We start from the raw sequence: 13,546 nt of genomic DNA, 5'->3' as shown, positions 1-13,546 counted from the left end.
TTTTTTTTTAGGGGGTGCAGTTCTTCTGAGCTCCACAAGGTGGTGATCTCAATTATACCCAGACAGGAAGTCTCTATGGAAAACAGACAGGAAGTGATGTCAGGTACAGACAGGAAGTTCCAGGTGAGAGGTGAGTCGGGAGGAAGTGGAGGGGAGACATTGCTGAAACTGACAGCAGAGGAGGTAATAAGCTTTTTTATGCACCTTCTGCATTATACCTCTTATGTCCTATTCTAATGTACAGAGGTAAGTACTTCCACTGAATTCAGAGGGAGGGAAACAGAAAGACTGTCCTTTTCTACTCTCCTTAATTGTCTCTCATTTTAATCTGAATTACAGACCTCTAGAAATATATATAATAATATAATATTTTTTCTATATATATATATATATATATATATATATATATATATATATATATATTATATAAAATAGAAATAGTTCTGTTTATCTGCGGAAAGTCATAGGCCTCGGGCACACACATGCACGTTCCTGCGCGCGTCGTTGCGATCCACGCATACCATAGTCTATTCCTATCAATGGGCCTCCCTATGCGCCACGAATGAGGCTAAGTAGCTCACACCACTATGCTAGATGTGAATGGGGCCTGAAAGTGAAATTGGTGCGATAACACAAGAACAATGAGGCTCCATTCTCCATCTGTGCATTTCCTGCGCTGCACCAAAAACCGCAGTAAAAAACGCACCAAGCTCCACTCTAAAAAAACATGAACGGGGCTTGACAGCTGAGTGTTTCTGTCTGCTTCCTCCATTTTACTTGTATAAAGATGGCCATACACTATGCAATCTGATTGTATATTGTGCATTTAGTGAGATGGGTGATTGATTGCATTTCATAAAAAAAAAAAAAAAAAAATGTGCAGCTGGGAGGGTGGATGATGGAGGGTGTGTGCTAAGGAGGTCAGCTGGTCAACTCCTTTCTGTGTCATAACCTGCAGTCTGTAAGGAAGTAAGAAATTACTAATAGATAAGTTTGTAAACATGGATGGAGGACAGTAAGGTACGTGTTTGTAAATTTTATGGAAAGCGTTGCTATGTTTGCAAAAAAAGTAGATGAATGCTAGATTGGTATATAGGGGAGCTTGAATTTAAAAAAACAAAACAAAAAAATAAATAAATAAAAAATAAAAAACGTGAACTTACCCTTTAAGGTATTTCCCAAACCTGCCATTTAAAGATGTATGTATTCCCTGTGTTCTTCTCAAAGCTGTGTGAGAAGGACCCTCCTAAAACTGAGCAAAAAAAAGATCAGAGACCAAACAGACTTTACCTGGAAATTGTCATTTCCGATCAGGCAGGTAGGACAGGATATAACAGGTGTGCAGGGTGCGAGAAAACCAACAAACACAAAGTAACCCAATCTACATGTGCCACTAGGAGCAGCCCACTAATTAACCGTATACATCCGCCATCTTTATTTTGTACAACCAATACAGTCCAGATAATTCTCTGTCTACAGAAAACCTGCATAGATCACATGACCACATCACTAAAGATGAGTGAGGACCGGAGTCACATGACTGAGAGGATACTAAACCTCACCCTGGAGATCATCCACCTGCTGACCGGAGAGGTGAGGAGGATTCTGGGAGGTCACATGACATCATTCTTATCTCTGTTAATAAATAGACCTGACCGGAGAGGTGAGGAGGATTCTGGGAGATCACATGACATCACTCTGATCTCTATTGATAAAACACAGACCTGACTGGGAGGTGAGGAGGATTCTGGGAGGTCACATGACATCACTCTGATCTCTATTACTAAAACACAGACCTGACCAGAGAGGTGAGGACGATTCTGGGTTTCTAACATGCTATTCCTATTTGTTTTCCAATCCAGTGTTTTCCTCCTGTAAAGTCAGGATATCATATGACCATCACAGTGCCTCCATGTGACTCCATAAAACCTGAGAGACACAACATGGAGAAGATTCTAGAAGTCACCAAGAAGATCACAGAGCTGCTGACAGGAGAGGTGAGCGGTGCTGGGAATTCTGGGACATTATCCAGTAACAGACAAGGGATGTGTCTGGATGGTGACTGTATCATTGTGTGTGTCAGGTTCCTATAAGGTGTCAGGATGTCACTGTCTATTTCTCCATGGAGGAGTGGGAGTATTTAGAAGGACACAAGAATCTCTACAAGGACTTCATGATGGACAATCAGCCGCCCCTCACATCACCGGGTAAGAGGAGACTTTATTGTAAAGGAGAGAGCAGTACGGTACAGTAAACACATAGAAACAATGTATTCAGTCAGTGTGTGTGTTTCCTACAGATGGATCCAGTAATGGGAACCCACCAGAGAGATGTCCCCGTCCTCTGTATTCCCGGGATTCCACACAGGAAGGTCACACCATCCCTCACCATCATCAGGTAGATGAGAAACAATCACAGATTCTATCATTAGGATCTGTACATTATCTGCATTGTTACAATTTATATATTTTTTACATTTTATATTCAGAGTGGAAACCTGGGAGATAAAGTAGATATTAAAGAAGTGATAAAAGAGGAGGAAGATGAGGATGGGGTGATGGAGGAGTTTCTGAAAGGACACAAAGATCTGTACCAGGACACTATGAGGGAGTCATCCAGCTACAGGAACCCACCAGAGAGATGTCCCCGTCCTCTGTATTCCTGGGATTCCACACAGGAAGATCACACCATCCCCCACCATCATCAGGTAGGTGGAGTTGAGGGTCTGGAACATGAAGTGATTGAACTCTCTGACATGTGGAGACGATGTGTGGACTCTACAAGATGATATTTTCTATGTGATCTCACATCATAAATACTTCTATTTTACAGATGTTGTTTTCTGCCATTCTGTTGGTTTAGGGTGAAGATCTGATGAAAGTGACAGTTGAGGGTGAAGTCTCTGCTCAGCAGACTGTCATGGAGGCATCGGCTGAGTTATATGAACACCGCTCTGGCTACTATTTGAGAAAGTATATTCAGCAGTTATTCGCTTCTGACTTTAGGGAGGAGAACAACAGTAGCATAGAGGGAGGGGGCATTAGGCAGGGAGAAGCAATTGATCCTGTAGCTTGTGGCCAAGTTGCCTTCAGTGATGGGGAGGTGGGGGATAATGGTGAAATCTCCGACCCTTCCTGGGTGCCAGATATAGTAAATTTAAGAAGGGAGGGAGAGGTAGATGATCAGAGAGGCAGGACGTCAACCAAGTGCAACTCGCAGAGGAGAGGAGGAAGCGCACTCCTTCCACCAGCTGGCAGAACACTACAGGTCCAAGCCACCGTTATCCCCCGGTCCACTCACCATACTTCAGCTGTATGGGCCTTCTTCAACACATGCCCTGAGGACCGCACCGCAGTCATATGCAATCTCTGTCAGAAGCGCCTCAAGCGTGGCAAAAGCAGTCATTTGGGTACCACGTGTATGAAAAGACATATGAGCTCGTATCACACAGCTCTGTGGGAACAGCACCTGAAGGCTAGCGGTTGGCAGCAAAAGTGCCGCTCTTGTCACCCATCCAGCTCCTCCCTTTCTACCTCTTCCTCACTATATAGGACCCCCCTTCATCCATTATATCAGCACAGAGCCAGTCGCTTGGTGCAGGCCACTGTTATCCCTCGACGCACTCCCCATAGCTCAGCTGTGTGGGCCTTTTTCACCACATGCACTGAAGACCGCACCGTAGTCATTTGCAGTGTCTGCCTAAAGCGTGTCTCGCGTGGAAATAATGTCAGCCGTTTAGGTACCACTTGCATGAAGAGACACATGGCTTGTCACCACGCAGCTCAGTGGGAGCAGCACCTGAAGGCTAGCGGTAGGCAGCATAATGGCCACACTCCTACAGATGGATCCACCAAGAGAAACCTACCAAAGAGATGACCCTGCTCTCTCTATAGTGTTCCCGGGGATTCCACACAGGAAGGTCACACCATCCCTCACCATCATCAGGTAGATGATTAACAATCATTGGTAGTTATGGTTTGTACACAAGCATTTTTGTTACAATGAATGTCTTCTTATATACTCAGAGTGGAAACTTCGGGGATTACAATATTGTTGCTAAAAAAATAAATTTAAAGAGGGGGATGAGTATGGAGTTATGACGGAACTTTTCAGAATCGTATGAGGGGATCTCTTCAAGGACTTCATGATGGAGAATTGGCTGCCCCTCACCTCACCAGGTAAGAGGATGGTCCACCTAGATCAGGGGTATTGAATTAATATTTACGGAGCTCTAGTCAGTAAAATTTTCTTTTGCCAGGGGTCAGAATCTCATGTTAGCACCAGAACACATCACGGCCCCCCTGCATATCAGGGCAGTCTTTAGCCTACCCTTCACGTCATAGCCCCCTTTACATCACAACCCCTCTTAATATCACAGTTCCCCCCTTTACATCAGTGTCCATAGTCCCTCTTTACATCACAATTCCCCTTTACATTGGAGAGCACTTCACATTACAGTGCCTCTTTATGTCACAGTGCCCCTTACATCACAATGGTCCCCTCTGCGTCACAGTGCCAGCCCCTCTGTGTCACAGTGCCGGCCCCTCTGCGTCACAGCCACAGTGCCAGCCCCTCTGCGCCACAGTGCCGGCCCCTCTGCGCCACAGTGCCGGCCCCTCTGCGCCACAGTGCCGGTGTCCTATCACATAGTGTCCCCCATCGGATAGTGTCTGCTGTGTACTGCGCATGCGCAGTACACAGAACACACAGATTACGAAAATATCCGAAGATGAACGGCGCCTGTACTGTGAGTCCAGGTTCTAGCCCCACCATCCAAGTGGATATAGTGGTAGAATAAAAAAAGCCGAGCGCAGCGAGGCCCTGCCCGAAGCATGGCCCTCTATTATTTGCAGCCCTATGTCCACTTGGATGGTGGGGCTAGCACCTCCACTCGCGGCGCAGGCGCCGTTCATCTTCGGAGATTTTCCAAATCTACTGCGTCACAGTGCTGGCCCCCTCGACGTCACAGTGCCGGCCCCCTCGACGTCAGTCTCAAGTGAGATCGATTAAAGTGTTTCACCAGGTTTACCCTATGGCACTTCCAATAAGATAGGCTACGAGAGATATTTTGAACTTCCACATTTTGTATATATTTACTGTATATTACTGTATATAGCTCACATGTATGTTTCACATGCTATGCTGTCTTCGTACACGGCACTAATCACTCTGCTCACTGTCACTACACACATTCCTACATTCTTTCCGGGAATAGTCCTGCATATGCTTGTGTTTGCATCCTATTTACAGTACCTTAGTACATTTGTAACTTTTCTACTTTTTTCTGTAAACCTGTACAGTATCTCACAAATGTAAGTACACCCCTCACATTTTTGTAAATATTTTATTCTATCTTTTCATGTGACAACACTGAAGAAATTACACTTTGCTACAATGTAATGTAGTGAGTGTACAGCTTGTATAACAGTGTCAATTTGCTGTCCCCTCAAAATAACTCAACACACAGCTATTAATGTCTAAACCGCTGGCAACAAAAGTGAGTACACCCCTAAGTGAAAATGTCCAAATTGGGCCTAAAGTGTCAGTATTTTGTGTGGCCACCATTATTTTCCAGCTCTGCCTTAACCCTCTTGGGCATGGAGTTCACCAGAGCTTCACAGGTTGCCACTGGAGTCCTCTTCCACTCCTCCATGATGACATCATGGAGCTGGTGGATGTTGGAGACCTTGCGCTCCTCCACCTTCTATTTGAGGATGCCCCACAGACAGGCATGTCTGGAGACATGCTTGGTCAGTCCATCACCTTTACCCTCAGCTTTTTTAGCAAGGCAGTGGTGGTCTTGGAGGTGTGTTTGGGGTCGTTATCATGTTGGAATACTGCCCTGTGGCCCAGTCTTCAAAGGGAGGGGGATCATGCTCTGCTTCAGTATGTCACAGTACATGTTGGCATTCATGGTTCCCTCAATGAACTGTAGCTCTCCAGTGCTGGCAGCACTCATGCAGCCCCAGACCATGACACTCAACAGGGTTTAGGTCTGGAGACATGCTTGGCCAGTCCATCACCTTTAACCTCAGCTTTTTTAGCAAGGCAGTGGTGGTCTTGGAGGTGTGTTTGGGGTCTTTATCATGTTGGAATACTGCCCTGTGGCCCAGTCTCTGAAGGAAAGAGATCATGCTCTGCTTCAGTATGTCACAGTACATGTTGGCATTCATGGTTCCCTCAATGAACTGTAGCGCAGCCCCAGACCATGACACCACCATGCTTGACTGTAGGCAAGACACACTTGTCTTTGTACTCCTCACCTGGTTGCCGCCACACATGTTTGAGACCATCTGAACCATATAAGTTTATCTTGGTCTCATCAGACTACAGGACATGGTTCCAGTAATCTATGTCTTTAGTCTGCTTGTCTTCAGCAAACTGCAGGCTTTCTTGTGCATCATCTTTAGAAGAGGCTTCCTTCTGGGACCACAGCAATTCAGAGCAATTTGATGCAGTGTGCGGCGTATGGTCTAAGCACTGACAGGCTGACCCCCCCACCCCTACAACCTCTGCAGCAATGCTGGCAGCACTCGTACGTCTATTTCCCAAAGACAACCTCTGGATATGACGCTGAGCACGTGACCTCAACTTCTTTGGTCGACCATGGCGAGGTCTGTTCTCAGTGGAACCTGTCCTCTTATGCCGCTGTATGGTCTTGGCCACCGCGCTGCAGCTCAGTTTCAGGGTCTTGGCAATTTTCTTATAGACTAGGCTAGTCTAGGAGCAACAATTCTTTTTTTCAGATCCTCGGAGAGTTCTTTGCCATGAGGTGCCATGTTGAACTTCCAGTGACCAGTATGAGAGAGTGAGAGGGATAACACCAAATTGAACACACCTGCTCCCCGTTCACACCTGAGACCTTGGAACACTAACGAGTCACATGACACCGGGGAGGGAAAATGGCTAATTGGGCCCAATTTGTACATTTTCACTTAGGGGTGTACTCACATTTGTTGCCTAGCGGTTTAGACGTTAATGGCTGTGTGTTGAGTTATTTTGAAGGGACAGCAAATGTACACTGTTATACAAGCTGTACACTCACTACTTTACATTGTAGACAAGTGTCATTTCTTCAGTGTTGTCACATGAAAAGATAAAATATTTACAAAAATGTGAGGCGTGTACTCACTTTTGTGAGATACTGTATATAAAAACAACGTAATGGACTTTAGAACCGTTTTTGAATGATGCTCGGTGTGTTTTTGTCTCTCGCTGCAGCCACTTGTCAATACGTTCACATTTTTATGATGGTTACATTTGGTGAACCAGCCAGAAGGTGACAATGGGATCCTGAGGACCGAGGAACCCTCTGCTGGAAAGGTAAGGCCATCATTACTAGCATTTTAAGTGCTACTTAGCGATGAGCCGAACTGCCCAAAGTCCGGTTTGAACAGGGTTCAGTGAACTTCAAAGAAGTTTTGGATGCCGAACCCCAACCCCATTGAAATCAATGGGAGGGCCAAAGTTGTCAAATTAATGGGCAAGGGGGTGTCATATAGCATGTGGGGGTGGGCACTGCGCTGGGGAAGATTTACCAATGCAAAAAAAAATTTGATAAAAAAATCCATTTGGGTCAGAGCAGTGATTTTTATTTTATATGTTTAAAGTGAAACATTATAAATGTCCAACTCCTTTTAACCGCTTGCCGACCGCCTCATGCCGATATACGTCGGCAGAAGGGCTCATACAGGCAGAATCGCGTACCTGTACGTTGCCCTTTTAAGAGGCAGCCAGCCTGCGCGCGATCCCACAGCAAGCTCCATGAGTCGGGTCGTGGGTCCCGCGGACTCGATCGCCTCACTGCCACCTAGTGGTTAACCCCTTCACTGCCAGTGTCATTTACACAGGTATCAGGGCATTTGTAGAACTGATTGCTGTATAAATGACAATGGTCCCAAAAATGTGTCAAGAATGTCCGATGTGGACGCCATAATGTCGCAGTTACGATAAAAAGTACTGATCGGCGCCATTTAAAAAATATATAGTAATAAAAACGGCATAAAACTATCCCTTGTTTTGTAGTCGCTATAACTTTTGCGCAAACCAATCAATAATCGCTTATTGCGATATCATTTATTTATTTTTTTTACCAAAAATATGTAGAATAATACGTATCGGCTTAAACTGAGGAAATTTTTTATATATATATATATATATATGTATATATATATATATATATATATATATATATATATATATATATATATATATATATTTTTGGGGGATATTTATTATACCAAAAAGTAAAAAATAATGCTTTTTTTTTTTTTTTCAAAATTGTCGCTCTTATTTTGTTCATAGCGCAAAAAATAAAAAACCCAGGGGTGATCAAATACCACCAAAAGAAAGCTCTATTTGTGGGGGAAAAAAAAGGATGTCAATTTTGTTTGGGAGCCACGTCGCACGACCGCGCAATTGTCAGTTAAAGTGCCAAATCGCAGAAAGTGCTCTGGTCAGGAAGGGGATAAAATCTTCCAGGGCTTAAGTGGTTAAATGACATCCCTTGTAGATGTCCAAATCCTACCTGTGACAGGGCATTTCTGTGATGTACAGAAAATGCTGCAGCAGCACTGACATTTACACAGGAATTTTTTTTTTTAATTGCTGGAAAATGACAATTTTTATTGCCAGCTTCTTCTTTTTCCTTTTTTTAGAAGCTGGCAATGAATGCCATTTGTAGACAACTTAAACTGGGTATTTTTTTTTTTTTCCTTTAAATATCTTTTGCTGTAGCATATTTTACAGCAAGAATGAAAAAAAAAAATAGTATAAAGTCCCCTCCAAAATACATCCCAGACCCTTTGAGTCTGGTATGAATTTTAAGGGGGTGCCTCGCGCAAAACCCCTCCTCCCCCCCCTAAAAAAAGTGAGGTCCCATAGGATTTCCTTACCCCAGACCCTTCACTTGCCTACTGGGCACTTTTACTCCTTTTCTGCCCAGGTCAACTTTTCAGCTTTCTGCGCTCACAATTTGAATGACGATTGCGCGGTCATGCAACACTGTTCCCAAATGAAATTGTTATTTGTTTGAGACAAATAGAGATTTCTTTTGGTGGTATTTAATCACCACTGGGTTTTTTATTTTTTGCTTTAAAAAAATAAAAAATAAAAAAAAGACCCAAAATTTTGAAAAAAAAAAAGGTTTTCTTTGTGTTATAACATTTTGTAAATAAGTAATTTTTCTCCTTCAAACGACACTGATAGTCGGCACTGATGGGTACTAATGAGGTGGCACTGAGGACACCGCACTGAAGGGCACTGATGAGAAGGCACTAATGAGCGCTGATGGGCAATAATATGCGGCACTGATGGGCGATAATATGCAGCACTGATAGGCAGCACCGACTGGCATCACTGCTGGGCACTGTTGGAGCTGCACTGATAATCAGTGCCCTAATGTTCTGTGCAGATCTCCCCTGTGAGGAAATGCTGCTGATCGGCTCTCCTCTCCTCATGTGTTGCAAGTGTGAGGAGAGGAATGCCGATAACCATACCAAGATCAGTGATGTGCTGTCTCCCAGGGACACAGCGCACCACAGATCACTGCTCGTCCCCGTGGACTCGTAAGAGCTGCAAGAGCGGGGCAACGTCGTGTGATGTCGTCCAAGGACGAAGAGCCACAGCCCGCCTGTCAATTGACAATACGGCAGGCGGGAGGTTGTTAATCTGAGCATGCATTCTGGCTGACCAGGAAAGGGGGACAAACCATACCAAGCCACATGTACCCAACATGGGGAACCCCCTGTCGAAGCACCTTGTCCTCATGTTGATTGGGTAATGAGGGCAAGGGCCTCTTACCCTTAACCCTGGCTGGTGGTTGTGGGGGGTCTGAGGGACTTGATGAAATCTGTAAGTCCCTTTTATTAATAAGGGGGTCCCTTCATAATGCCTCTCTACTCATTCACAAAAAAAAAGATGTAACCTAGAAATAGACACCCAAACATTTGACAAATCCTTTATTCACCACCTCAGTACCGAGCCATAGCCAAAAGATGGCTGCAGTGTGGCTCGCTTGTTCTGAGAGGGAGTCCATTGATATCCTCCCAGAACATGCCTTCTGCGTGCCTTTTGGACACAGCTGATCACAGATCGTGGTAAGGGGCCAATCCTAGCGGCCCTTTACCATGTGATTAGCTGTGTCCAATCACAGCTGATCACATGTAAACAAATTTGCTAGTTATCGGCATTCCTTTCCTAACATGCTGTCACTGTGTGAAGAAAGGAGCGCCGATAACCGGCAAGACTGGCAGGGCACATGTACACTGATAATCAGTGCTGACTGTTTCTTTTAATTGTTCAGACAATGCTGTCTGTTTTATTAGTACGATGAAGGTTGTGGTATGACATTGAGAGGGAAGGGTATATTAAGATATTTTTCTAATATATACATTTTTTTTTATTTAATAAAGTTATTATTTTGCATTCTAAACTATCCCCTCCAATGTATTTTTATTTATGTATATCTGCTGGTACAAGGATCAACCTCTATTTCCCTTAGGGGTCCATCCCAGGGTATTTTTCTTTATGTTCAGTTTATTTAGGCTGTATCCCCCACGCCAGTCTGTTGGTGAGATGGCAGCACTATTTAAAAGTAAAACTACTTTTTTGACAGATTTTTAAAATCGATTATTTTTGCACTGATCATCAGTGCCGCCTATGAGCCCATCAGTGGAGCCTCGCTAGGGCTACCATCAGTGGAGCCTCGCTAGGGCTACCATCAGTGGAGCCTCGCTAGGGCTACCATCAGTGGAGCCTCGCTAGGGCTACCATCAGTGGAGCCTCGCTAGGGCTACCATCAGTGGAGCCTCGCTAGGGCTACCATCAGTGGATGCTCGCTAGGAGCCCCATGAGTGGAGGCCCGCTAGGAGCCCCATGAGTGGAGGCCCGCTAGGAGCCCCATGAGTGGAGGCCCGCTAGGAGCCCCATGAGTGGAGGCCCGCTAGGAGCCCCATGAGTGGAGGCCCGCTAGGATCCCCATGAGTGGAGGCCCGCTAGGATCCCCATGAGTGGAGGCGCGCTAGGATCCCCATGAGTGGAGGCGCGCTAGGATCCCCATGAGTGGAGGCGCGCTAGGATCCCCATGAGTGGAGGCGCGCTAGGATCCCCATGAGTGGAGGCGCGCTAGGATCCCCATGAGTGGAGGCGCGCTAGGATCCCCATGAGTGGAGGCGCGCTAGGATCCCCATGAGTGGAGGCGCGCTAGGATCCCCATGAGTGGAGGCGCGCTAGGATCCCCATGAGTGGAGGCGCGCTAGGATCCCCATGAGTGGAGGCCCGCTAGGATCCCCATGAGTGGAGGCCCCGCTAGGATCCCCATGAGTGGAGCATCGCTAGGAGCCCCATGAGTGGAGCATCGCTAGGAGCCCCATGAGTGGAGCCTCGCTAGGAGCCCCATGAGTGGAGCCTCGCTAGGAGCCCCATGAGTGGAGCCTCGCTAGGAGCCCCATGAGTGGAGCCTCGCTAGGAGCCCCATGAGTGGAGCCTCGCTAGGAGCCCCATGAGTGGAGCCTCGCTAGGAGGCTCTTTAGGGCCCATCAGTGGTGGCTCGTTAGGGCCCATCAGTGGAGGCTCGTTAGGGCCCATCAGTGGATGGTCGCTAGGAACCCCATCAGTGGAGCCTCACCAGTGCCCATCAATGGAGAAAAAAAATACTTGTTTGCAAAATTTTGTAACAGAAACAGCAAAGAATGTGTAGATATGGGGGTCATTAAGAGTGACCGAGACTGTCACGTTACAGGAGAAGTAGGTATTCTAAACAGGGCTGGATTAACATAGGGGCTATTGGAGCTGCAGCTCCAGGCAGCCCTTTCCTTAAGGTAGGCCCAGCCCAGTGGTGTGAGTGAGTCACTAATGTTGCCCAGCCCTGCTCTATGTGCAGTGTACACTTAATTATTTTGTAAATCGCTGCGACATTCATATTTAATTTGGAGCATTCATAGGTATGTCAAACTCCCTGACCCCCTAGTCCACCATCACCTTTGCTGAATGCTTCTGACATTGGGGATGTACAACAAGCCCTTCCTGCCACAGTCACTGAGCCTACCATCAGCCTGTACTGCAAGGTGGGCAGATGGAGGATGATGATGGGGGTGGGGTCCAGAGCTAAAGCAGAAGGAATTAGTTTGGAGGGCAAACATGGCCAAAGAGGGGGTGTGCAGGGGGGGCTGGGGTGCAAAGATGAGCAGAGGCACGTGGAGTTGTGCAGGGGGATTTAGAGCACGACCATTTTTCCCACAGGCCTTGCGTTCAGATCTCGTGGATTATGTGGTCACCCTCCAAAATCAATTACTAAAAACGAATTTGCATGTTTTCTCTTCCATTCCAGAAACTGAAGGGATGTACAAATTAAATCCGGGGGAATGGATGGTGATAAACGCCTCAGAGGGAGTCTAGACCCAGGATATAACAGTCCATATTGTGTGCAGTTGATTACACCCATTTCAGTCCAGCTTGAAGGAAAAGAGACTTGGATACATGCCAGTCATTGCAAAAAAAAATAAAAAACTGATAAAATTGAAGCTGTGCCTATTTTTTCACAGGTTGTCTCACATAGGAAAACAACCCCTTTATTCGGAAGTTGAAACTGTATGCAGAAAGAAGTAGCACTGGTAATTGTTGTACCCCACGAATGTGGGAGCTCGAACATAATAAAAAAAACACCTTCAGGCTGCATAGTGAACTCCCTGTGTGTCTTTGAATGCTCTGCTTGTATGTGTCTGTGTCAGATCTGATTACTATTTAGCGCTCACCTGCATCAGATTTAGATTGAGAGACCAAGGGATTGTGGAATATGTCGTTTTTTTTCTTTTTTGTTACTGGAAGTCTCAGTTCTCACACTACAGACAGAAGTTATTCATTGATGACTCCTGAAGACGTTGGTGTATACCCGGGGTCTCAAACTGGTGGCCCTCCAGCTGTTGCTAAACTACAAGTCCCATGAGGCATTGCAAGGCTGACAGTTACAAGCATGACTCCCACAGGCAGAGGCATGATGGGACTTGTAGTTTTGCAACAGCTGGAGGGCCGCCAGTTTGAGACCTCTGGATGAAACCGGTACGTTATCTCCGTTGTTTTTGAAGCGCAGCTGGAACACACCACGGCATTTCCATGCACATGGATTTCTAAGCTGCAAGAATTTGCAGTTTTCGTCTTGTATTTATCTGTTTTATTTTTTTGGAATAAAACTGAAATATTTCACTATGGAAGCCCTTTTTCTTTTTAATTTTTCCCACTTAAGCCGCATACACACGATCGGAATTATGGACAGAAAAAGACAGATGAGAGCTTTTCATCGGAAAATGCGACCATGTGTATGCTCCATCGGAATTTAGCTGTCCGAAAAAAATTGATAGCATGTTCTCAATTTTCCCAAAGGAAATTCCGATCGTGTGTATGCAATTCCGACAAGCCAAAAATCGCGCATGCTCAGATTCAACTACGAGACAGAAGCTATTGGCTACTGGCTATTGAACTTCCTTTTTCTAGTCCCGTCGTACGTGTTGTACGTCACCGCGTTATAAACGAACGGAATTTGGTGTGACTG

General features: G+C 45.7%; 1 protein-coding gene across 6 annotated transcripts; it reads left to right on the top strand.

The window, feature by feature from the left end:
• LOC143989267 (uncharacterized) lies at positions 1-12,673 on the top strand. Of its 6 annotated transcripts, XM_077489340.1 has the most exons (10): positions 2-183; positions 1,480-1,593; positions 1,863-1,997; positions 2,084-2,207; positions 2,300-2,397; positions 2,489-2,707; positions 2,863-3,945; positions 4,026-4,178; positions 7,222-7,323; positions 12,329-12,673. In XM_077489340.1, exons 1-7 carry the CDS (start codon positions 76-78, stop codon positions 3,874-3,876), a joined length of 1,812 nt encoding a protein of 603 aa, XP_077345466.1. In that variant the 5' UTR covers positions 2-75; the 3' UTR covers positions 3,877-3,945; positions 4,026-4,178; positions 7,222-7,323; positions 12,329-12,673. The 6 variants fall into 6 exon arrangements, with proteins under 6 accessions (XP_077345469.1, XP_077345466.1, XP_077345467.1 ...); XM_077489341.1 differs by lacking the exon at positions 4,026-4,178; XM_077489339.1 differs by having other exon boundaries at positions 2,863-4,178.
• Positions 12,674-13,546: the final 873 nt, after the last annotated feature.

This window comes from Lithobates pipiens, unplaced genomic scaffold, assembly GCF_037356315.1.
Source record: "Lithobates pipiens isolate NorthernLeopardFrog02 unplaced genomic scaffold, aLitPip1_a1.2 Scaffold_18, whole genome shotgun sequence".
In the NCBI taxonomy this organism is placed as follows: Eukaryota; Metazoa; Chordata; class Amphibia; order Anura; family Ranidae; genus Lithobates; species Lithobates pipiens.
This window is presented reverse-complemented; position numbering and strand designations above follow the sequence as displayed.

Bases quoted from the DNA above. Each gene is read 5' to 3' on its own strand.
- LOC143989267 (XM_077489341.1), top strand. From the start codon at position 76: ATGGAAAACAGACAGGAAGTGATGTCAGGTACAGACAGGAAGTTCCAG. The intron at 184-1,479 runs GTAATAAGCTTT...CTCTGTCTACAG, and splicing joins TGAAACTGACAGCAGAGGAG to AAAACCTGCATAGATCACAT. The intron at 2,398-2,488 runs GTAGATGAGAAA...TTTTATATTCAG, and splicing joins CCATCCCTCACCATCATCAG to AGTGGAAACCTGGGAGATAA.